At 43.4% G+C, this 24760-nt stretch overlaps 1 protein-coding gene across 1 annotated transcript in view; it reads left to right on the top strand.

Annotated features, from left to right (window-relative positions):
• LOC128698323 (relaxin receptor 2) overlaps positions 1–24760 on the top strand; it is a 152823-nt gene that overhangs the window by 92965 nt on the left and 35098 nt on the right. The window contains exons 5-7 of the mRNA XM_070097819.1: positions 11071–11216; positions 15617–15764; positions 20840–20960. Of these exons, the coding sequence (XP_069953920.1) occupies positions 11071–11216; positions 15617–15764; positions 20840–20960 (415 nt within the window). The remainder of the gene's footprint in view (positions 1–11070; positions 11217–15616; positions 15765–20839; positions 20961–24760) is intronic.

Raw genomic sequence — 24760 nt, 5'->3', positions numbered from 1 at the left:
GAAATAATTAAAAGTTAAGAATGAGTGATTGTCCGGCAGAAGGAGTCAGACTGACGAGTGGAGTTCAACAAGAGTCCATACTTAGACAAGAACTGTTCTTACTATTTGTACATAAAAGAAGAAATAGTTTTAGAGATATCCCTGTTTGCTTATAACGTGAGCCTAGTGAGGAGAATACATATGGAACATAAAAGGATAAAGTACAAATATATTTGGACGAAGGAATAGTCTGACAAAGGCCAATTAGATTACAGGCTTGAAGGGAAGGTCAAAGTGTACAGACGTCCCTGAAAGATGAGGTCCTGGGGTGAGCATAGCTCTGAGCACATCACCGGAGGAACGCAACAACAGAGTAACCTTCGCAGCAAACGGCAAACTGGTAAATCAAAGATTAGCTTTTAGAAACCTCAACATTCACAACATTGTATATAACATCGCCAGGCCCATCTGAGAGTATGCAGCACCAGTACAGAACCACATGTGATAGTGCACTCGAGAAGCTGGAAAAACGTGTAGAGGTTTACAACAAGACTAATCCAAGAGCTAAGGGATCTGGGCGATAAGACGAGACTTAATTAAGGATCTTTAACTGATGATATGATAACGATATGATAATTTGATAACGAGAATCAAAATACTAAGATAAACTGGTAGAGTGGACAGGACAAGTCATTTCAAGAAACTGGAAACAGATACAGGAGGGCACAGCTGGAAGTTAAAAACATACATGAATCACAGGAATGTTAGGACTTTGTTTTCCTTTGAGTGAGAAACAAGTGTATTGCCTCTAGACAATCAAGAGATAGAGGCATTATCTATACATAGTTGACGAATAGGTATGATAGGGCTCACCCAGCCAGTAGGCAGCAGAAAGTTTGCATAAATGGGGAGAAATCAGAATGGGGGCACATCACAAGCGGTGTTCCTCAGGAGTCAGTGTTGGGCTCGTTGTTGTTCACAATTTACATAAACGACATAGATGAGGGAATAAATAGCGATATAAGCAAATTTGCTGATGACACCAAAATAGGCCGTCCAATTCATTCTAATGAGGACACTAGAGCACTCCAGGATGATTTGAATAGACTGATGCAATGGTCAGAGAAGTGGCAAATGCAGTTTAATATAGACAAATGCAAAGTTCTAAATGTTGGATAGGAAAATAACCATGGGACATATAAACTAAATAATGTAGATCTTAATACTACTGATTGTGAAAAGGATTTAGGAGTTCTGGTTAGCAGTAATGTAAAACCAAGACAACAGTGCATTAGTGTTCGCAATAAAGCTAACAGAATTCTTGGCTTCATATCTAGAAGTATAAACAATAGAAGTCCTCAGGTTTTTCTTCAACTCTATATATCCTTGGTTAGGCCTCATTTAGACTATGCTGCTCAGTTCTGGTCACCGTATTACAGAATGGATATAAATGCTCTGGAAAGCGTACAGAGGAGGATGACAAAGATGATCCCATGTATCAGAAATCTTCCGTATGAGGATATACAGAGGGCCGTGAATCTGCACTCTCTCGAAAGGCGTAGAATTAGGGGGGAATAAATGGAAAACAGGAATAAATGGAAAACAGGAATAAATAAAGGGGATGTAAATAGCGTGCTGAAAATTTCCAGCCAAGACAGGACTCGCAGCAATGGTTTCAAGTTGGAAAAATTCAGATTTAGGAAGGATATAGGAAAGCACTGGTTTGGTAATAGAGTTGTGGATGAGTGGAACAAACTCCCGAGTACAGTTATTCAGGCTAAAACGTTGTGTAGTTTTAAAAATAGGTTAGATAAATACATGAGTGGGTGTGCGTGGGTGTGAGTTGGACCCGACTAGCTTGTGCTGCTGGGTCTGGTGCTGTCCTTCCTTGAGTAGAGGTGACCAGACTGGGTGGGTCATTGGGCTAATCCGGGGGGGAAGGGACATGGACCTCCTCCGCATGGGTCAGTAGGCCTGTTGCAGTGTTCCTTTTTTCTTATGTTCTTATGGGAGAGTAAACTGAGTAGCGGCCAACGGAGAGTCGGGGCCAGGAGCCGAAAAACACACACACACAAATATATAGTGTAGTTAAAATGAAATGAGAGGGAAGACTAATGTAAGCCTAATGACTACATAATAAGCAGAGAAACAGGCTGGGGTGCCTTAGGTAGTAGAAGCAGCGATCCACGATCCTCCACCAGACAGCATAAGACAAAACAGAAATGTGAAAGCAAAGAAATAATATTGTTGTTAATAATTAGGTAGTTCTACTTTGACTGACACAGATTAATCACGTCAGTCGAGTTCATGTAGATCCCAGCCGTCCCAGGTCTAAATTATATGAACTCGCCCTTCGACAAGGTTACTTACCAGTCTGATTGATCTGATGACAACTGGTACCTGGTCCTTTACCCAGGCCATAATATCTAGTATGCCCAGCCTCCTGTAGAATGAACGAGGGAACGCCAGTGAAGGGTTGTTGTATCCCTCTATACCTACTAATGTTTTTCTTGTTCTTATTCGCCTGTGTGTGGAATCCAACTCTTTTCCTTTCAAGGCAAATTTTATGCTCAAGCCTTCGGTATTGCTGTGAGTTCTCCTCTATCCCCTGTTCTTGCTAACTGTTCCACTTCCTACTGTTGATGTGCACCCTTCCCTCTGGCTCCGCTATGTAGATGACATCTTTGCTATTTGGCCCCAAGACTCTAATCTCTCCCAAACATTTTTCGATGTCTTTATCAATCTTGCTCCTTCTATCATATTAAAAGCTGACTTGGAATCTAACTCTTTGCTTCTTTTCTTTGATGTACTTGTCCATCGCTCGGCTGCGGGTTTTCTTTTTACCGTTTACCACAAGCTACATGCCACTGTGGTGGCATGTACACATGCCACCACAGTGGTATGTACATTCATTACTTTTCATACTATATTTCCTCTATTAAGAAAAGTGTTCATATTTATCTCTTTCTCCGTGTCCTCCTATTTGACTCGGAAATTTCCACTCCTCGCAAATCGTTCTCTCGCTGTGGCATGCAAAGAGTACGTAACCTTTATTCGGCGCATGTACACACCCTCATTCACAGGCTATCTCCCCCAACCAGCGAACCAGGGAACTGAGGGTTGACGATGGGGCCCCGCCGTTCAAGCAGTACCCAGGTTCCAGCCAGTAAGAAGATGGTTTTGGCAATTGCAGAGGTTATGTGGGTACCACTCTCCTGTCTGCCCTTGTCATTCCCATTCTAGAGCTTGTTGAAGCACGGTCTGCTCTCTAGTGGCTTCTATTCTGCCTTGCTTACCGTGGAGTGCACTAATACCTATCGCAGTACATAGTGTATATAGTGTACATACTGCTGTTCTAAATTGGTGAAGGATAATATAAGTCAAAAGTTTTCTGCTGTGTTTATTTTGCTCCCTTTACACCCAGGATAGCAGGCCATTTGGACTCCTGCGTTGTAATACTCGCCTTGGCTACTGATTTCATAATCTCTGCGTTCTCCCATGTTAAACGGACTTCCTTCTTTTCCAAACTCTCTACTCCTGTGAAATCTCTTGTTCTTTGCCTTACCTATATTTCCAGTCTCTCAGATTTTAATAACTTTTTCCGTTACTTAGATATAAACCTTCCTTTTCGCCAAACCTTCATGGTAATCTACTGCATTTCCTGCTCCTCTTGTCGTTTCCAGTACTATACAGAAACTGGCCTCTCTCTTTCTCACAAACTTAAAGAACACAACAGAGGTGTTAGACATGCCGACACCAATAATGCTCTTTTCTGTCATGTTAGAAATCACAGTCATCCTACTGACAGGTATTTCAGTACAACTGTCTACTCTTTTAGTCTTCATAGACGCCGTACTGTTGATGCATCCCTTATACACAACTTTCTTCATATGAGTAAGCACGACAGGACTCGGTATTCACCTTAAGCTTGTCTGATGTAAGTACAATCAACTTTGATCAACGTCTTGGTGGTATCGATCACACATTTTTGAGCCTCGAATATTCTTCAGAAGTAAATATATACCTGGAGTATACCTGGAGAGGCTTTTGGGGGTCAACGCCCCCTCGGCTCGGTCTGTGACCAGGTCGTAGTGAGGATACATACCATGAGGTGCTATGGGAGTAAATAAATTTCAGAAGATTTTATTACTGTATAAGACTGAGAATTTTTTATGATATACAATGTGGATAAAGAGAATACGACGAATTAGATGTCCTGGTTCCTGCCTAGTACATAAAGATACTATATTTCACAAAATAAGATGTCTAAGTGTTGACTATGACAACAAAATATATAGAAGTTAGCAGAAGAGTTAGACATGTATCAGCTCAAGTGAAAAGAAATACTAAATCTGAAGAAAAGCAACAGAAGGAACAAGACAAAATAATAAAACTGTAGTAGAAGGAAGACTCGAGAAGAAGGATAACAAAGTCTCTCCGCAATAAAAGAAACAATTTAAAAATATTCCCTCTGTGTTATCAGGTGCGACACCAAACAAAGGCCACACCAAAAGGAATGGAACAATATACGCACAAAGAAAGACGGAAAGAAGCTATAGAGTAAATTGGATTCCTGAGAGACGATTGGATATGACATTGTGTCACTATGGGTTCGTGAGTGGAGACACATGTACCGTGTAAACCACTAACTAAAATCAATAACAGATTCTTCAGAATATGTTGTGCCAATATTTGTAAACAGGAACAGATAACCAGCATATATGGTAGGCTAATAATATCATGTGTCTGACGTATTCTGGTGTTGAAGATAATCCGGAAAGTTAATTAGCACTACGACAGATGCAGCTCCATTACCAACAACCAGCTCAGGGTTAAGGAAAATAAATTCTCGAATTTTGTAAAGCAAATAAATAAGGAAATGGTAGACTTATATTATGGAAGTGCAAGAAGACATTTCATATTTGGGCACAAATAATAGCAGTAGTCAGTGATATCCGAAGAAAAGATTACGGTACGTGTATTAGAATAAATAATTATAGCAGACTGATTTTAAAACCGGACAGGAAATAGAAAGAATGCCTCTCTGAATTATTTCCATTTCCTGTCTTGTTTTTAAAATAGTCTTTGAATTTCAAAAATATGCCAGTAGGCATATATGCCAGTAGGCATATATGGAATGTGTTAGAATTGTTCATGTGCTAATTCAGGTACTGCTTTCAATTTCTTTCGGGTATCAGTGCCTACTACTACCATGTTTCGGGTATACCTGCCTACTGCTACCTTGTTTCGGGTATCCCTGTCTACTGCTACCATGTTTCGGGTATACTTGCCTACTGCTACCATGTTTCGGGTATACTTGCCTACTGCTACCATGTTTCGGGTATCCCTGTCTACTGCTACCGCATTTCGGGTATCCATGCCTACTACTACCATGTTTCGGGTATCCCTTCCTACTACTACTATGTTTCGGGTATCCCTGCCTACTACTACCATGTTTCGGGTATCCCTGCCTACTACTACCATGTTTCGGGTATCACTGCCTACTACTACAATGTTTCGGGTATCACTGCCTACTACTACCATGTTTCGGGTATCACTGCCTACTACTACCATGTTTCGGGTATCACTGCCTACTACTACCATGTTTCGGGTATCCCTGCCTACTACTACCATGTTTCGGGTATCCCTGCCTACTACTACCATGTTTCGGGTATCACTGCCTACTACTACCATGTTTCGGGTATCACTGCCTACTACTACCATGTTTCGGGTATCCCTGCCTACTACTACCATGTTTCGGGTATCACTGCCTACTACTACCATGTTTCGGGTATCACTGCCTACTACTACCATGTTTCGGGTATCACTGCCTACTGCTACCATGTTTCGGGTATCACTGCCTACTACTACCATGTTTCGGGTATCACTGCCTACTACTACCATGTTTCGGGTATCACTGCCTACTACTACCATGTTTCGGGTATCACTGCCTACTACTACCATGTTTCGGGTATCACTGCCTACTACTACCATGTTTCGGGTATCACTGCCTACTACTACCATGTTTCGGGTATCACTGCCTACTACTACCATGTTTCGGGTATCACTGCCTACTACTACCATGTTTCGGGTATCACTGCCTACTACTACCATGTTTCGGGTATCACTGCCTACTACTACCATGTTTCGGGTATCACTGCCTACTACTACCATGTTTCGGGTATCACTGCCTACTACTACCATGTTTCGGGTATCACTGCCTACTACTACCATGTTTCGGGTATCACTGCCTACTACTACCATGTTTCGGGTATCACTGCCTACTACTACCATGTTTCGGGTATCACTGCCTACTACTACCATGTTTCGGGTATCACTGCCTACTACTACCATGTTTCGGGTATCACTGCCTACTACTACCATGTTTCGGGTATCACTGCCTACTACTACCATGTTTCGGGTATCACTGCCTACTACTACCATGTTTCGGGTATCACTGCCTACTATTACCATGTTTCGGGTATCACTGCCTACTACTACCATGTTTCGGGTATCACTGCCTACTACTACCATGTTTCGGGTATCACTGCCTACTACTACCATGTTTCGGGTATCACTGCCTACTACTACCATGTTTCGGGTATCACTGCCTACTACTACCATGTTTCGGGTATCACTGCCTACTACTACCATGTTTCGGGTATCACTGCCTACTACTACCATGTTTCGGGTATCACTGCCTACTACTACCATGTTTCGGGTATCACTGCCTACTACTACCATGTTTCGGGTATCACTGCCTACTACTACCATGTTTCGGGTATCACTGCCTAGTACTACCTCGGGTATCACTGCCTACTACTACCATGTTTCGGGTATCACTGACTACTACTACCATGTTTCTACTACTACCATGTTTCGGGTATCACTGCCTACTACTACCATGTTTCGGGTATCACTGCCTACTACTACCATGTTTCGGGTATCACTGCCTACTACTACCATGTTTCGGGTATCCCTGCCTACTACTACCATGTTTCGGGTATCACTGCCTACTACTACCATGTTTCGGGTATCCCTGCCTACTACTACCATGTTTCGGGTATCACTGCCTACTACTACCATGTTTCGGGTATCACTGCCTACTACTACCATGTTTCGGGTATCACTGCCTACTACTACCATGTTTCGGGTATCACTGCCTACTACTACCATGTTTCGGGTATCACTGCCTACTACTACCATGTTTCGGGTATCACTGCCTACTACTACCATGTTTCGGGTATCACTGCCTACTACTACCATGTTTCGGGTATCACTGCCTACTACTACCATGTTTCGGGTATCACTGCCTACTACTACCATGTTTCGGGTATCCCTGCCTACTACTACCATGTTTCGGGTATCACTGCCTACTACTACCATGTTTCGGGTATCCCTGCCTACTACTACCATGTGTCGGGTATCACTGCCTACTACTACCATGTTTCGGGTATCACTGCCTACTACTACCATGTTTCGGGTATCACTGCCTACTACTACCATGTTTCGGGTATCACTGCCTACTACTACCATGTTTCGGGTATCACTGCCTACTACTACCATGTTTCGGGTATCACTGCCTACTACTACCATGTTTCGGGTATCACTGCCTACTACTACCATGTTTCGGGTATCACTGCCTACTACTACCATGTTTCGGGTATCACTGCCTACTACTACCATGTTTCGGGTATCACTGCCTACTACTACCATGTTTCGGGTATCACTGCCTACTACTACCATGTTTCGGGTATCACTGCCTACTACTACCATGTTTCGGGTATCACTGCCTACTACTACCATGTTTCGGGTATCCCTGCCTACTACTACCATGTTTCGGGTATCACTGCCTACTACTACCATGTTTCGGGTATCACTGCCTACTACTACCATGTTTCGGGTATCACTGCCTACTACTACCATGTTTCGGGTATCACTGCCTACTACTACCATGTTTCGGGTATCACTGCCTACTACTACCATGTTTCGGGTATCACTGCCTACTACTACCATGTTTCGGGTATCACTGCCTACTACTACCATGTTTCGGGTATCACTGCCTACTACTACCATGTTTCGGGTATCACTGCCTACTACTACCATGTTTCGGGTATCACTGCCTACTACTACCATGTCTCGGGTATCACTGCCTACTACTACCATGTTTCGGGTATCCCTGCCTACTACTACCATGTTTCGGGTATCACTGCCTACTACTACCATGTTTCGGGTGTCACTGCCTACTACTACCATGTTTCGGGTATCACTGCCTACTACTACCATGTTTCGGGTATCACTGCCTACTACTACCATGTTTCGGGTATCACTGCCTACTACTACCAAGTTTCGGGTATTACTGCCTACTACTACCATGTTTCTGGTATCACTGCCTACTACTACTATGTTTCTGGTATCACTGCCTACTACAACCATGTTTCTGGTATCACTGCCTACTACTACCATGTTTCTGGTATCACTGCCTACTACTACCATGTTTCTGGTATCACTGCCTACTACTACCATGTTTCTGGTATCACTGCCTACTACTACCATGTTTCTGGTATCACTGCCTACTACTACCATGTTTCTGGTATCACTGCCTACTACTACCATGTTTCGGGTATCACTGCCTACTACTACCATTTTTCGGGTATCACTGCCTACTACTACCATGTTTCTGGTATCACTGCCTACTACTACCATGTTTCGGGTATCACTGCCTACTACTACCATGTTTCTGGTATCACTGCCTACTACTACCATGTTTCGGGTATCACTGCCTACTACTACCATGTTTCTGGTATCACTGCCTACTACTACCATGTTTCGGGTATCACTGCCTACTACTACCATGTTTCGGGTATCACTGCCTACTACTACCATGTCTCGAGTATCACTGCCTACTACTACCATGTTTCGAGTATCACTGCCTACTACTACCATGTTTCGAGTATCACTGCCTACTACTACCATGTTTCGAGTATCACTGCCTACTACTACCATGTTTCGGGTATCACTGCCTACTACTACCATGTTTCGAGTATCACTGCCTACTACTAGCATGTTTCGTGTACCACTGCCTACTACTACCATGTTTCGGGTATCACTGCCTACTACTACCATGTTTCGGGTATCACTGCCTACTACTACCATGTTTCGGGTACCACTGCCTACTACAACCATGTTTCGGGTATCACTGCCTACTACTACCATGTTTCGGGTATCACTGCCTACTACTACCATGTTTCTGGTATCACTGCCTACTACTACCATGTTTCGGGTATCCCTGCCTACTACTACCATGTTTCGGGTATCACTGCCTACTACTACCATGTTTCGGGTATCACTGCCTACTACTACCATGTTTCGGGTATCACTGCCTACTACTACCATGTTTCGAGTATCACTGCCTACTACTACCATGTTTCGGGTATCACTGCCTATTACTACCATGTCTCGAGTATCACTGCCTACTACTACCATGTCTGGCCAAATATCAATAATCTTCCACTCGCAGAATTTGTAGTCCGCCAATTGTTCATTGTTTTACTTATGCAACCTTGTTACAAAACTCCAGGATTTCTTTTCACTAACCCTGAACTATTTGCTCCTAAAACTGGACACACTCTAAGAAGTTAAGTTAGTGGCTAATAGAATTCACAGCCAATGAAGCATAAAAGTGTGTGTGGGGAGAGAAAGTGAGTGTAGACTCGGAGAAGCTGAGGCTGCAAGCCACACTGAAGGGTCTTAGGTCTAGTCTCAGACGGAGACGCGGGGGCGTTCACCTCCGGAACCCTCTCCAGGTATGCTCCAGATATACTTCAGGTATGCTCCAGGTATTACTACCCAGTAAATTACCAGTGATAAACATTATTCGACTAACCGGTGTAGTAAGTATGTTGCTTGGTAAGTCAAAGATAAAGTATCTCAGTAAGTGCAATTAATGACTCATTAACACATGTTAACCATTGTGAAGTATGCAGCGCCAGTATCCTGCCCACACCTTCTGAAACATTAACACATGTTAACCATTGTGAAGTATGCGGCGCCAGTATCCTGCCCACACCTTCTGAAACATTAACACATGTTAACCATTGTGAAGTAAGCAGCGCCAGTATCCTGCCCACACCTTCTGAAACATGGGAAGAAAATTAGAGAAAGTGCAGAGCTTGTCAAGGTGGCTAGTCCATAAATAAAGTAAATGAAAACGAGAGATAAAATAAAGATGTTTTTATTACGAACACATGTAAAGAATGACCTGTGACCTGGTCATAATGGGCTTTTGGAGCAAAAAAACTCAGCAGTAAAATTTAACTTATATTCCTTTCACTAGATATATATACAATTATGTACACTATGTACAGGAGTTGAATATAAGCGTACCACACGGGGACAAAGACTGGCAAAGACAGAAGCCATAGAGAGCACTGTAATCAACCAGCTGCTAGGCAAGTCTGGCAAATGCTGACTAAGTAAACCACGTCACCTCAGCATTTGGTGGGCTCGCCTATGATTAGACAATAAACCAAGGTACTGATTTAACGACCGGTACACTAAAAAAATCGTTAAACCCTTAGCACCTGGTTCACCAAGTGAGAGGCAGCCTATATGAGAGTGTGTACATACGCCGAATAAACTGTAACATACTCTTTGCATGCCACAGTTTTCATTAAAAGACAGGAAGAAGATGAAATATGTGACAACAATATACACAATAGTCAGAGTATTTGAACGAATCTACATGAGTAAAAATCTACATGAGTAAAAGAGAGCAGAGTTGAAAAGACAAGCGACACAGATGAATCACAGGTGTGTCAAATAAGATTTCTTCAGAAACAGAGAGGTCAAGTAGCAGAATAACCGGCTCAAAGAGGTGATGATGGTTGACCCCCAAAAACATCATAAAGACCTGAGATTATACGTCACATGAGACTAACATGACGAGGGTCTAGGAGCTGAGAGTCAACACTTGCAACCAAAAAATAAGTCAAAAAAAAAAAGTTAGCAGTAAATACAGACAAAAAAAAATATTACATGTTCCACCATTACTTTTCACTTATTTTTTTTTTTTTGCTATGTCTTCTGCAGCGGCGGACCTGCTGATGGGCGTGTACTTGGTGATCGTGGGCGTGCAGGATGTCAGGACCAGGGGCAAGTTTCACTCCTATGCCCTACAGTGGGCTGCTTCCTACGTCTGTACCTTCGCCGGGATCCTTGCACTGGTATCCTCTGAGGTGAGTTGCTCTTTGAGTGCTGCCACTACTTTCCCACTCTTCTATACCTCTTAAATTATATATATATATATATATATATGTATATATATATATATATATGTATATATATATATATATATACATATATATATATATATATATATATATATGTATATATATGTATATATATATACATATATATACATATACATATATATACATATACATATATATACATATGTATATATATGTATATATATGTATATATATGTATATATACATATATATATATATATATTATTTTATTTTTTTATTATCACACTGGCCGATTCCCACCAAGGCAGGGTGGCCCAAAAAAGAAAAACTTTCACCATCATTCACTCCATCACTGTCTTGCCAGAAGGGTGCTTTACACTACAGTTTTTAAACTGCAACATTAACACCCCTCCTTCAGAGTGCAGGCACTGTACTTCCCATCTCCAGGACTCAAGTCCGGCCTGCCGGTTTCCCTGAATCCCTTCATAAATGTTACTTTGCTCACACTCCAACAGCACGTCAAGTATTAAAAACCATTTGTCTCCATTCACTCCTATCAAACACGCTCACGCATGCCTGCTGGAAGTCCAAGCCCCTCGCACACAAAACCTCCTTTACCCCCTCCCTCCAACCCTTCCTAGGCCGACCCCTACCCCGCCTTCCTTCCACTACAGACTGATACACTCTTGAAGTTATTCTGTTTCGCTCCATTCTCTCTACATGTCCGAACCACCTCAACAACCCTTCCTCAGCCCTCTGGACAACAGTTTTGGTAATCCCGCACCTCCTCCTAACTTCCAAACTACGAATTCTCTGCATTATATTCACACCACACATTGCCCTCAGACATGACATCTCCACTGCCTCCAGCCTTCTCCTCGCTGCAACATTCATCACCCATGCTTCACACCCATATAAGAGCGTTGGTAAAACTATACTCTCATACATTCCCCTCTTTGCCTCCAAGGACAAAGTTCTCTGTCTCCACAGACTCCTAAGTGCACCACTCACTCTTTTTCCCTCATCAATTCTATGATTCACCTCATCTTTCATAGACCCATCCGCTGACACGTCCACTCCCAAATATCTGAATACGTTCACCTCCTCCATACTCTCTCCCTCCAATCTGATATTCAATCTTTCATCACCTAATCTTTTTGTTATCCTCATAACCTTACTCTTTCCTGTATTCACCTTTAATTTTCTTCTATTGCACACCCTACCAAATTCATCCACCAATCTCTGCAGCTTCTCTTCAGAATCTCCCAAGAGCACAGTGTCATCAGCAAAGAGCAGCTGTGACAACTCCCACCCTGTGTGTGATTCTTTATCTTTTAACTCCACGCCTCTTGCCAAGACCCTCGCATTTACTTCTCTTACAACCCCATCTATAAATATATTAAACAACCACGGTGACATCACACATCCTTGTCTAAGGCCTACTTTTACTGGGAAAAAATTTCCCTCTTTTCTACATACTCTAACTTGAGCCTCACTATCCTCGTAAAAACTCTTCACTGCTTTCAGTAACCTACCTCCTACACCATACACTTGCAACATCTGCCACATTGCCCCCCTATCCACCCTGTCATACCCCTTTTCCAAATCCATAAATGCCACAAAGACCTCTTTAGCCTTATCTAAATATATGTAAATATATATATATCTAAATATATATATATATATATATATATATAATATATATATATATATATATATATATATATATATATATATATATATCAAGAAGATAGTGCCCGAACGCTTGAGAGACTTGGTAGGAGCTCAAGACCCCAGGTTTACTGAAGCAGCAATTCGGTGGGACACCCTTACAGACTCCTCCAGTAGACCAGCTCCTCCCAAACAGCACAAACAGTCCCACTGGGACAAACCGATCATGGAAAAAATCGCCAACACAATGCTCTCCAATGCTTCAGGAAAGAACAAAGCTCGTCTCCTGGCAGTGAAGGCACCACACTCAGGAGATTTCCTGTTAGCTGTTCCCAATTCCTCCCTGGGCACCCGTCTCGACCCACAGGCCATTCGGATTGGTGTTGCTCTTCGCCTAGCCGCCCCCATCCTCACCGAACATAGGTGTATTTGCGGCAGGGCGACAGCTGATCAATTCGGACTCCATGGTCTCGTGTGCCACACAGCAGAAGGGAAGTATGCCAGACATGAGGAGATCAATGACATAATAAAGAGAAGCCTCGCCACAGCCCGTTGCCCAGCTCAACGGGAACCCCAAGTACAGAGGTCTGATGGAAGTCAAAAGCGTCCTGATGGAGCCACTATGCTACCCTGGAAGGATGGAAAGCAGATTGCCTGGGACTACACCTGTGCTGCCACATTGGCAGACACCTACTTGCCATACTCTGTAGTGGAAGGGGGTGGAGCTGCCAGCCACAGGGAGACCCAGAAGATCCGAAAATATGAAGACCTTCCCCCTTGCTATAACTTCATTCCAATAGGGTCGGAGACCCTTGGAGCATGGGGCAAGTGTGCTCTAAAGTTCCTCAAAGAGCTGGGTGAAAAGCTCATCATAGAAACCAAGGACCACAGGGCGACCAGCTTCCTCTTTCAGAGACTCAGTGTTGCGATCCAGAGAGGAAATGCCTGCAGCATTCTGGGCACGCGGCCCACCGCAGGGGAGCTGGACGAAGTATTCGAGATGTAGCTCTGAGTTACCTATGTTGTTTTACTTTGTATCATATTTTTGTGAATGTTTTGTCAATGTATTTTGTCTTTAAATAAATATATATATATATATATATATATATATATATATATATATATATATATATATATATATATATATATATATATATATATATATATATATATATATATATATATATATATATATGTCGTGCCGAATAGGCAGAACTTGCGATCTTGGTTTAAATAGCAACGCTCATCTTGCCATATAGGACAAGTGAAAATTTGTGTATGCAATAATTTCGCCAAAATCATTCTGAACCTAACGAAAAAAAATATATTTCACTGTGTTTGCTTAGTATTAAATTATTGTAAACAAATCTAAAATATATTTAGTTGGGTTAGACTAAAATAAATTGTTCTTGTTATAATAAGGTTAGGTAAGTTTCCTAAGATTCGTTTGGAGCAAAATTAAAAATTTTTACATTAACATTAATGAAAAAAATATATCTTTAAACGTATAAGAGAATATTTTAGAAAGGACTTAATTTTAAATGAGTTCTTGTTAATTGACCAGTTTTACATATTCAGCACTCTATATATATATATATATATATATATATATATATATATATATATATATATATATATATATATATATATATATATATATATATATATATATATATATATATATATATATATATATAATATATATATATATATATATATATATATATATATATATATATATATATATATATATATATCGTGCCGAATAAGTAAAATTTGCGATTTTGGCTTAAATAGCAGAGCTCTTCTTGTCGAATAAGGCAAGCGAAAATTTGCGTATGCAATAATTTCACAAAAATCATTCTGAACCTAACGAAAAATATATATTTCATTGTCTTTGTTTATTATTATATTATTTTAAACATATCTAAAATATATTTTGTTGGATTAGGCTAAATTACAGCGTGTGTGTATGTGTGTGTGTGTGTGTGTGTGTGTGTGTGTGTGTGTGTGTGTGTGTGCGTGTGTGTGTGTGTGTGTGTGTGTGTACTCACCTATTTGTGGTTGCAGGGGTCGAGTCCTAGCTCCTGGCCCCGCCTCTTCACCGGTTGCTACTGGGCCCTCTCTCTCCCCGCTCCATGAGCTTTATCAAACCTCGTCTTAAAACTGTGTATGGTTCCTGCCTCCACTACGTCATTTTCTAGGCTATTCCACTGCCTTACAACTCTATGACTGAAGAAATACTTCATACTATCTCTCTGACTCATTTGTGTCTTCAACTTCCAATTGTGGCCTCTTGTTTCTGTGTCCCCTCCCTGGAACATCCTGTCTTTATCCCACTTGTGTGTGTGTGTGTGTGTGTGTTTGTGATTGTGAAAGGTTTCGCACATATAGCCGGCTTTTTCAGTCGAATACAGACGGGGCAAAAGAAGCAGAAGATACGTAAAGACGATGTAATTAGTCCATCAACTTCGAGAACCTAGTTATGAGGTGGTCAGTCCCTCAGCCTGAAGAAGAGTTCTCCATAATCTGGAACAATGATCCAGACTGTAGAGCACGAGTGTCAATCAAGGTTGGTCTGAAGAAAGGGAGAATAGCTACAACAGTTTAGTAAAAACGTTGTGCGAGTGTTTTTGTGTGTAAGACGTGGCGAACAACCTAAAAACAGAGTCTCTAATTACTTGTGCGTTATTTCCTCTCTTATATCACGCCAGACGTCGGTGTTCATCCTGACGTTCATGTCACTGGAACGTTACCTGTACATCAGTGAGACGCTGGACTCCAGTACGTTGTCTGAGAAGAGTGCCAGGATGTGTCTTTCTGTTATCTGGCTCACTTCCATCAGCCTGGCCCTCTTCCCAAGTGAGTCCCATTCAAGATACCTGTATTACAGTGAGTACACGATAACCTTACTTTCAGTGAATACTCATGTACCTGAGATACAATGAGTACACAAGTACCTGGGCTACAGCAAGTACTCAAGGACCAGGACTGCAGTAAGTACTCACATACTTGTGTTACAGTAAATACCAAGGAAGCTGGGATACAGTGAGTACTCAGGAAGCTGGCATACAGTGAGTACCCAGGAAGCTGGGATACAGTGAGTACTCAGGAAGCTGGCATACAGTGAGTACTCAGGAAGCTGGGATACAGTGAGTACTCATGAAGGTGAGATACAGTGAGTACTTAAGCAGCTGGGAAACAGTGAATACTCAGGAAACTGGGATACAGTGAGTACACAGGAAGGTAGGTTACAGAGAATACCTAGTGTGTTAGAGTGAGCACCAGGTGTGTGTGTGTGTGTGTGTTACAGTGAGCACCAGGTGTGTGTGTGTGTGTGTATGTTACAGTGAGCACCAGGTGTGTGTGTTGCAGTGAGCACTATGTGTGTTACAGTGAGCACCTAGTTTGTGTGTTACAGTGAGCACTACGTGTGTGTTACAGTGAGCACCAGGTGTGTGTGTGATAGTGAGCACCGGGTGTGTGTGTTACAGTGAGCACCAGGTGTGTGTGTTACGGTAAGCACCAGGTGTGTGTGTTACAGTGAGCACCTGGTGTGTAGGTTACAGTGAGCACCAGGTGTGTGTTACACTGAGCACCTAGTGTGTAGGTTACAGTGAGCACCAGATATGTGTTTGTTACAGTGAACACCAGCACCAGGTGAGCGTGTTACAGTGAGCATCAGATGTGTATGTTACAGTGAACACCAGGTGTGTGGGTTCGTGATGTGGTGGTTAACGCTCTCGCTTCACACGGCGAGGGCCTGGGTTCGATTCCCAGCCAGAGTAGAAACATTGGGCGTGTTTCTTTCCACCTGTTGTCTATGTTCCCCATCAGTAAAATGGGTACCTGGGTGTTAGTCGACTGGTGTGGGTCGCATCCTGGGACACTGACCTAATTTGCCCGACATGCTCAGCATAACAAGTGGCTTTCTATGTAGTAGTATGTCATTGATGTCAGCTAGGACTGTATACCTTGTACATGTACTTGTAGTAAATAAAAATTATATTATATTAATATATATATATTATATATTATATATTAATCATCCATTCCAGACTTAGTAGGTGTCTAGACACCTGTGTTGAAGTGGCGAGTCGTCTGTGATGGACTGTGTGTGTTTAGACACCATGATGGAATATCTGTGCAAAAGCCTCAGCTGTTGCGGGTGTCTATATAGACGCCTGAGTTGTTGTGAGTTTGTTTGGATACCTGAGTTGATGCGTGTGTCTAGACATTTGAGGTAGTGCGAATGTTTGCTTACACACACCTGGAATGGTGTGAGTGTGTAAATACCTGAGGTGATGAGAGTGTGTGTAGACTCCTGAGGTGATGGGAGAGTGTGTAGACACAGGTGGTGATGGGATAGTGTCTGGACACCTGTGGTGATGGGATAGTGTCTGGACACCTTTGGTGACCGGAGAGTGTGTAGACGCCTATGGTGATGGTATAGTGTCTAGACACCTGTGGTGATGGGAGAGTGTCTAGACACCTGAGGTGATGGGAGTGTGTCTAGACACCTGAGGTGATGGGAGTGTGTCTAGACACCTATTCTGATGGGAGAGTGTGTAGACACCTGAGGTGATAGGAGAGTGTCTAGGCACCTGTGGTGATGGGAAAGTGTCTAGATACCTGTGGTGATGGGAGAGTGTCTAGACACCTGAGGTGATGGGAGTGTGTCTAGACACCTATTCTGATGGGAGAGTGTGTAGACACCTGAGGTGATAGGAGAGTGTCTAGGCACCTGTGGTGATGGGAAAGTGTCTAGATACCTGTGGTGATGGGATAGAGTCTAGACACCCGTGGTGATGGCAGAGTGTATAGACGCCTGAGGTGATGGGAGAGTGTCTCGACACCTGTGGTGATGGGATAGTGTCTAGACACCTGTGGTGATGGTAGAGTGTCTAGACAAGTGTGGTGATGGGGGAGTGTGTAGACATCTGAAGTGATAGGAGAGTGTCTAGGCACCTGTGGTGATGGGAAAGTGTCTAGATACCTGTGTTGATGGGATAGAGTCTAGACACCCGTGGTAACGGGAGAGTGTATAGACGCCTGAGGTGATGGGAGAGTGTCTAGACACCTGTGGTGATGGGAGAGTGTCTAGACACCTGTGGTGATGGGAGAGTATCTAGACACCTGTGGTGATGGGAGAGTGTCTAGATACCTGTGGTGATGGGAGAGTGTGTAGACACCTGAGGTGATGGGAGAGTGGTGATGGGAGAGTGTCTAGACACCTGTGGTGATGGGAGAGTGTGTAGACACCTGAGGTGATGAGAGAGTGTGTAAACACCAGAGGTGATGGGAGAGTGTCTAGACACCTGAGGTGATGGGAAATTGTCTAGACACCTGTGGTGATGGGAGAGTGTCTAGACACCTGTGGTGATGGGAGAGTGTGTAGATACCTGAGGTGATAGGAGAGTGTGTAAACACCAGAGGTGATGGGAGAGTGTCTAGACAACTGTGGTGATGGGAGAGTGTCTTGACACCTGTAGTGATGGGAGACTGTCTTGACACCTGTGGTGATGGGAGAGTGTCTAGACACCTGTGGTGATGGGAGAGTGTCTAGACAACTGTGGTGATGGGAGAGTGTGTAGACACCTGTGGTGATGGGAGAGTGTCTAGACACCTGTGGTGATGGGAGAGTGTCTAGACGCCTGAGGTGATGGGCGAGTGCCTAGACACCTGTGGTGATGACAGAGTGTCTAGACACCTGTGGTGATGGGAGAGTGTCTAGACACCTGTGGTGATGGGAGAGTGTCTAGACACCTGTGGTGATGGGCGAGTGTCTAGACACCTGTGGTGATGGGAGAGTATCTAGACACCTGTGGTGATGGGAGAGTGTCTAGACACCTGTTGTGATGGGAGAGTGTCTAGAAACCTGTGGTGATGGGAGAGTGTCTAGACACCTGTGGTGATGGGAGAGTGTCTAGATGCCTGAGGTGATGGGCGAGTGTCTAGACACCTGAGGTGATGGGCGAGTGTCTAGACACCTGAGGTGATGGGAGAGTGTCTAGATACCTGTGGTGATGGGAGAGTGTCTAGACACCTGAGGTGATGTGAGAGTGTCTAGACACCTGTGGTGATGGGAGAGTGTCTAGACAACTGTGGTGATGGGAGAGTGTCTAGACACCTGTGGTGATGGGAGAGTGTCTAGACACCTGTGGTGATGGGAGAGTGTCTAGACATCTGAGGTGATGGGAGAGTGTCTAGACACCTGTGGTGATGGGAGAGTGTCTAGACACCTGTGGTGATGGGAGAGTGTCTAGACACCTGTGGTGATGGGAGAGTGTCTAGACACCTGTGGTGATGGGAGAGTGTCTAGACGCCTGAGGTGATGGGAGAGTGTCTAGACACCTGTGGTGATGGGAGAGTGTCTAGACGCCTGTGGTGATGGGAGAGTGTCTAGACACCTGTGGTGATGGGAGAGTGTCTAGACGCCTAAGGTGATGGGCGAGTGTCTAGATACCTGAGGTGATGGGAGAGTGTCTAGACACCTGTGGTGATGGGAGAGTGTCTAGACACCTGTTGTGATGGGCGAGTGTCTAGACACCTGAGGTGATGGGAGAGTGTCTAGATACCTGAGGTGATGGGAGAGTGTCTAGACACCTGAGGTGATGGGAGAGTGTCTAGACACCTGTTGTGATGGGCGAGTGTCTAGACACCTGAGGTGATGGGAGAGTGTCTAGATACCTGAGGTGATGGGAGAGTGTCTAGACACCTGAGGTGATGGGAGAGTGTCTAGACACCTGTTGTGATGGGCGAGTGTCTAGACACCTGAGGTGATGGGAGAGTGTCTAGATACCTGAGGTGATGGGAGAGTGTCTAGACACCTGTTGTGATGGGCGAGTGTCTAGACACCTGAGGTGATGGGAGAGTGTCTAGATACCTGAGGTGATGGGAGAGTGTCTAGACACCTGAGGTGATGGGAGAGTGTCTAGACACCTGTGGTGATGGGAGAGTGTCTAGACACCTGTTGTGATGGGCGAGTGTCTAGACACCTGAGGTGATGGGAGAGTGTCTAGATACCTGAGGTGATGGGAGAGTGTCTAGACACCTGAGGTGATGGGAGAGTGTCTAGACACCTGTGGTGATGGGAGTGTCTAGACACCTGTTGTGATGGGCGAGTGTCTAGACACCTGAGGTGATGGGAGAGTGTCTAGATACCTGAGGTGATGGGAGAGTGTCTAGACACCTGAGGTGATGGGAGAGTGTCTAGACACCTGTTGTGATGGGCGAGTGTCTAGATACCTGAGGTGATGGGAGAGTGTCTAGATACCTGAGGTGATGGGAGAGTGTCTAGACACCTGTTGTGATGGGCGAGTGTCTAGACACCTGAGGTGATGGGAGAGTGTCTAGATACCTGAGGTGATGGGAGAGTGTCTAGACACCTGAGGTGATGGGAGAGTGTCTAGACACCTGATGTGATGGGCGAGTGTCTAGACAGGTGTATTTACAGTACCTCTATGCATTTATTTACCTCTTAACTTCCCGCTTGCCAGATCTACTCTCTCCTTGCCAGGTGGGCCCTGACATACCCACTCTTAAATCTATGCATGGAGTCTGCCTCCACCACATTTTTGTCCAAATCCTAATCCTCTTCCACCTGAAGAATTACTTTTTGAAATGTCTATGATACAACTGTGTCTAAATTCAAAGTGTGCCCACGAGAACCTGTTGTACCCTTAGCTTTCTGTAGTTCCCCCTGTTTGCACATGGAACAGCTTTCTGAATCGTTTGTTTAACACGACGCAGACTTGTCATTTCTTATTTTTTGTGCTGGAATTATTACTGAGATGTACAAAAATATTCTGTGTATATACGTCTGTGATGGACTGTGTCTTCATATTTAATACTGCTGCAAAACCTCTCTCGCAAAACACTTTACTCACATGACACCTCCCGCTCACACTCTCTCACCAGCACACTCTCACTTACAGCTCTGTGGGTAAGAGGGTTCTACGGCAGCAACGTCATGTGTTTTCCTTTGCACATCAACGAGCCTTACTTAGTAGGGTGGCAGTACTCTGCTTTCATATTCCTCGGCCTTAACATTGTCAGGTGAGTCCTGAGTTGATCATGCAATGCATGTATACTGGGAATAGGGAAAGTGAGGATGTGTATTGAAGTGAGAGTGTGTAAGGAAGGATATGTCCAAGGGGAAGGGTGGGTACTGATATGTCCAACGGGGGAGTGTGTGCATGGATATGTCTAAGGGGGAATGGGTGTATGGATGTTATACTTGGTATATTTGCCATAGGCATGCCTCTGGCAAGACAGTGATGGAGTGAATGATGATGAAAGTTTTTCTTTTTCGGACCACCCTGCCTTGGTGGGAGACGGCCGATGTGTTAAAAAATTGTTTCTTAAAAGATGGTTATTCTTATTATAGAAATATTTGGATTGATTTTGGAATTATTTTGGTGTGGAGTTTTACGACTCTAACCGCGAGTTCAAGCCCCGCCCGTGGTATGGTTTGACTGTTTTTTATGCTTTAATTTCTGAGTGTCACTTCTGATTAGCTTCAACCATTATGAATTGATAATGTAACGTCTCAGACAACACGTCATACACTGTATGTGTGTGTCTCAGACAACACGTCATACACTGTATGTGTGTGTGTGAGTCTCAGACAACACGTCATACACTGTATGTGTGTGTCTCAGACAACACGTCATACACTGTATGTGTGTGTCTCAGACAACACGTCATACACTGTATGTGTGTGTCTCAGACAACACGTCATACACTGTATGTGTGTGTCTCAGACAACACGTCATACACTGTATGTGTATGTGTGTGTCTCAGACAACACGTCATACACTGTATGTGTGTGTCTCAGACAACACGTCATACACTGTATGTGTGTGTCTCAGACAACACGTCATACACTGTATGTGTGTGTGTGTGTCTCAGACAACACGTCATACACTGTATGTGTGTGTGTGTGTCTCAGACAACACGTCATACACTGTATGTGTGTGTGTGTGTCTCAGACAACACGTCATACACTGTATGAGTGTATCTCAGACAACACGTCATACACTGTATGTGTCTCAGACAACAGATCATACACTGTATATGTGTCTCAGACAACAGATCATACACTGTATATGTGTCTCAGACAACAGATCATACACTGTATGAGTGTCTCAGACAACAGATCATACACTGTATGAGTGTCTCATACAACAGGTTCAGTATGGTATGCTTCCCATTTCGTTTTCATTTACAGTGTATAATTTTTTGTTCGGTATTAGATGAGAAGCCAACTGCTCCCTCCTCCCTTATTCTGTCTTTATTACCTTCCTCTAAGTCGATAATTTCCTTAATTATATATTAACTAAAATTTATATTTTGTTTTTATTAGTTTAGCGCATTTAGTATTTAGTTCGCATGAATGAATTAATACAAAAACTAATAATAATGATAATAATAATTTGTTAAGCGATAAACCCATGTAGGTAACTCAACGCTAGATGTTTTGAAGGTTTGATCCTCCGTCTCCTTACCGCGAGACAGACCGAGCTTCCTGAAAGAACGGTACGAGGCTCATTGTGACGGTCAGAGATCTCTTACACCTGTGAATCTCAGAGTTCTCTTACATTGTGACGGTCCGAGATCTCTTACACCTGTCAATATCAGAGTTCTCTTACATTGTGACGGTTCGAGATCTCTTACACCTGTCAATATCAGAGTTCTCTTACATTGTGACGGTTCGAGATCTCTTACACCTGTGAATCTCAGCCTCAAATTCCTGTGACTCGCTTCTCCACTCTCCTAACCACTCAAATATACCACAGATATATTTTGTAAATAAAACACTTTTTTTCAACACAATATTTAACTGGAAAACATTTCACTTTAACAAAGGCCCCAGAAGCGACCGTCTTCCTAATGAAGCGTTCTAGTGTTTCCACGTACATTGTCTCGGTGTACGTAATATCAAGCTTCATGAAGAAGATGTATTTCATTGATTTATAGTTTTTGTCAGTCTTTCCAATTTCTGTCATCCAGTCATAAAATGTAATGTAAGTAATGAAATTGGAATTACTTCGTGCTTTCCATGTTGTATATTCAGAGGCAGTTGTCTGTTATTTAGTGTTTTTTTTTTTAAGTCTCCTTTTTAATAACGATTATATAGTTGCTGTTACCCTAATGTCTAATATATTTCAGTAACATTTAGGGTGTAATAAGTCTTTATTAATATGTTTGTGTTATGAGTGGATGAGTGGAACAAACTCCCGAGTACAGTTATTGAGGCTAAAACGTTGTGTAGTTTTAAAAATAGGTTAGATAAATACATGAGTGGGTGTGCGTGGGTGTGAGTTGGACCTGACTAGCTTGTGCTGCTGGATCTGGTGCCGTGCTCCTTCCTTGAGTGGAGGTGACCAGACTGGGTGGGTCATTGGGCTAATCCGGGTGGGGGGGGGGGAAATGGACCTGCTCCGCATGAGTCAGCAGTAGGTCTGTTGCAGTGTTCCTTTTTTCTTATGTTTTTATGTTCTTACATGCACTTAGTTGCACTTATTTAATATACTGCGTTTGAACTGCTTAATTAAGAAGCATTGGCACCTCTTCTTATTTCGTGTCGGCCATTGATGTTGAATCTGTGTAGCAAATTAGCTTAAAATTTCTCTTGTTTTTACACATATTTACTGATATGAGACAGAAAACGTTTCAAACCTTCTTTTAGTGTCTTTGCCTCTGCTGTTCCACTAACTTTCTCTTGGAAATATAAACACAAATGCAGTATAATGTGATCCTTTATTGACTACGTTTCGCCCACACAGTGGGCTTTTTCAAGTCACAAACAGAACTACCTGGGGTGAACGAACGAACGAAAGTTCAGGTAAGATCCCAAATGGGATGAGCGGGGAAGACGGGACAGACGAAGAATAGTGCTGGAGAGGAGTGTTCTTAGTCGTAGAAATAGAGCCAGGGCTTAACCCAGCAGCAAAGGCGATCGTGGGACAGATATTGAAAAGAGAAATTCCGGTTCTTCTGTTGGGACTCCGGTGGGGTGAGCTGGGAGTAAGGGACTTGCGACCTTTAGAGCTAGAGAGGAGTGCAGAACTGAGTCATGTCTTAACCCAAAAAAGCTAAGGCGAACGTGGGTCAGAGAATGGTACCTGTCTTAGAAGGTACCTGTCAGCGGATCCAAGGTTATTTGTAAGTAGGGTTAGGAGCAGGATCATGCAAGGAGTAGAAAAGGTTGTGTTGGTTTGTGGGTCTGCGAATGTCTTCGTCAAGGAGAGAGGTCCAGTAGTCATGTCGTGTCTCAAGTTTGTCTATCTGTCTGTCACTGAGCCTCTTCCAGTACAGATTCAGCGCAGGGACGTCTAACTGGGCATGGAGAGACTCGCTTGTGGCGAAGTCCTCCCATCTGACATCAAGCACCCAGCGCAGCGCCTTGTTCTGGACACGCTGCAGTTTAAGTAAGTTTGTTTTTGCTGCAAGAGAGAGGGCTAGAGGAGAGTAAGTTATCAGAGGACGTATTAGGGATTTGTAGAGGTGTAGTTTGGTGCGTTGAGAGGCATGTTTCAGCTTGTAGAGGCCCGCAAGGGCCTTACTAGCTATTGCATGCCTTGAGTGAATGTGTCCGTGTAAACGAAGAAGGTAGTCAAGATTAACGCCAAGGACAGTGACAGATTGTGTGATAGGGAAGTAAGTGCGGGTGTCAGCTGTTCTGAGTTCGACAGGTAATGGAGGATCACGTTTCCTGTAGTTAAAATACGTAATGCTGGATTTTGCTGCATTGGTTTTGATCCTCCATTTTTGTTCCCAGATGGCTATCCTGTCAACCTCATTTTGTGTTTTGTGTGTGAGTGTATCTATATTGGCATGAGTGATAAGTTGTG

This window comes from Cherax quadricarinatus, chromosome 59 (genome assembly GCF_038502225.1).
Source record: "Cherax quadricarinatus isolate ZL_2023a chromosome 59, ASM3850222v1, whole genome shotgun sequence".
In the NCBI taxonomy this organism is placed as follows: Eukaryota; Metazoa; Arthropoda; class Malacostraca; order Decapoda; family Parastacidae; genus Cherax; species Cherax quadricarinatus.
This window is presented reverse-complemented; position numbering and strand designations above follow the sequence as displayed.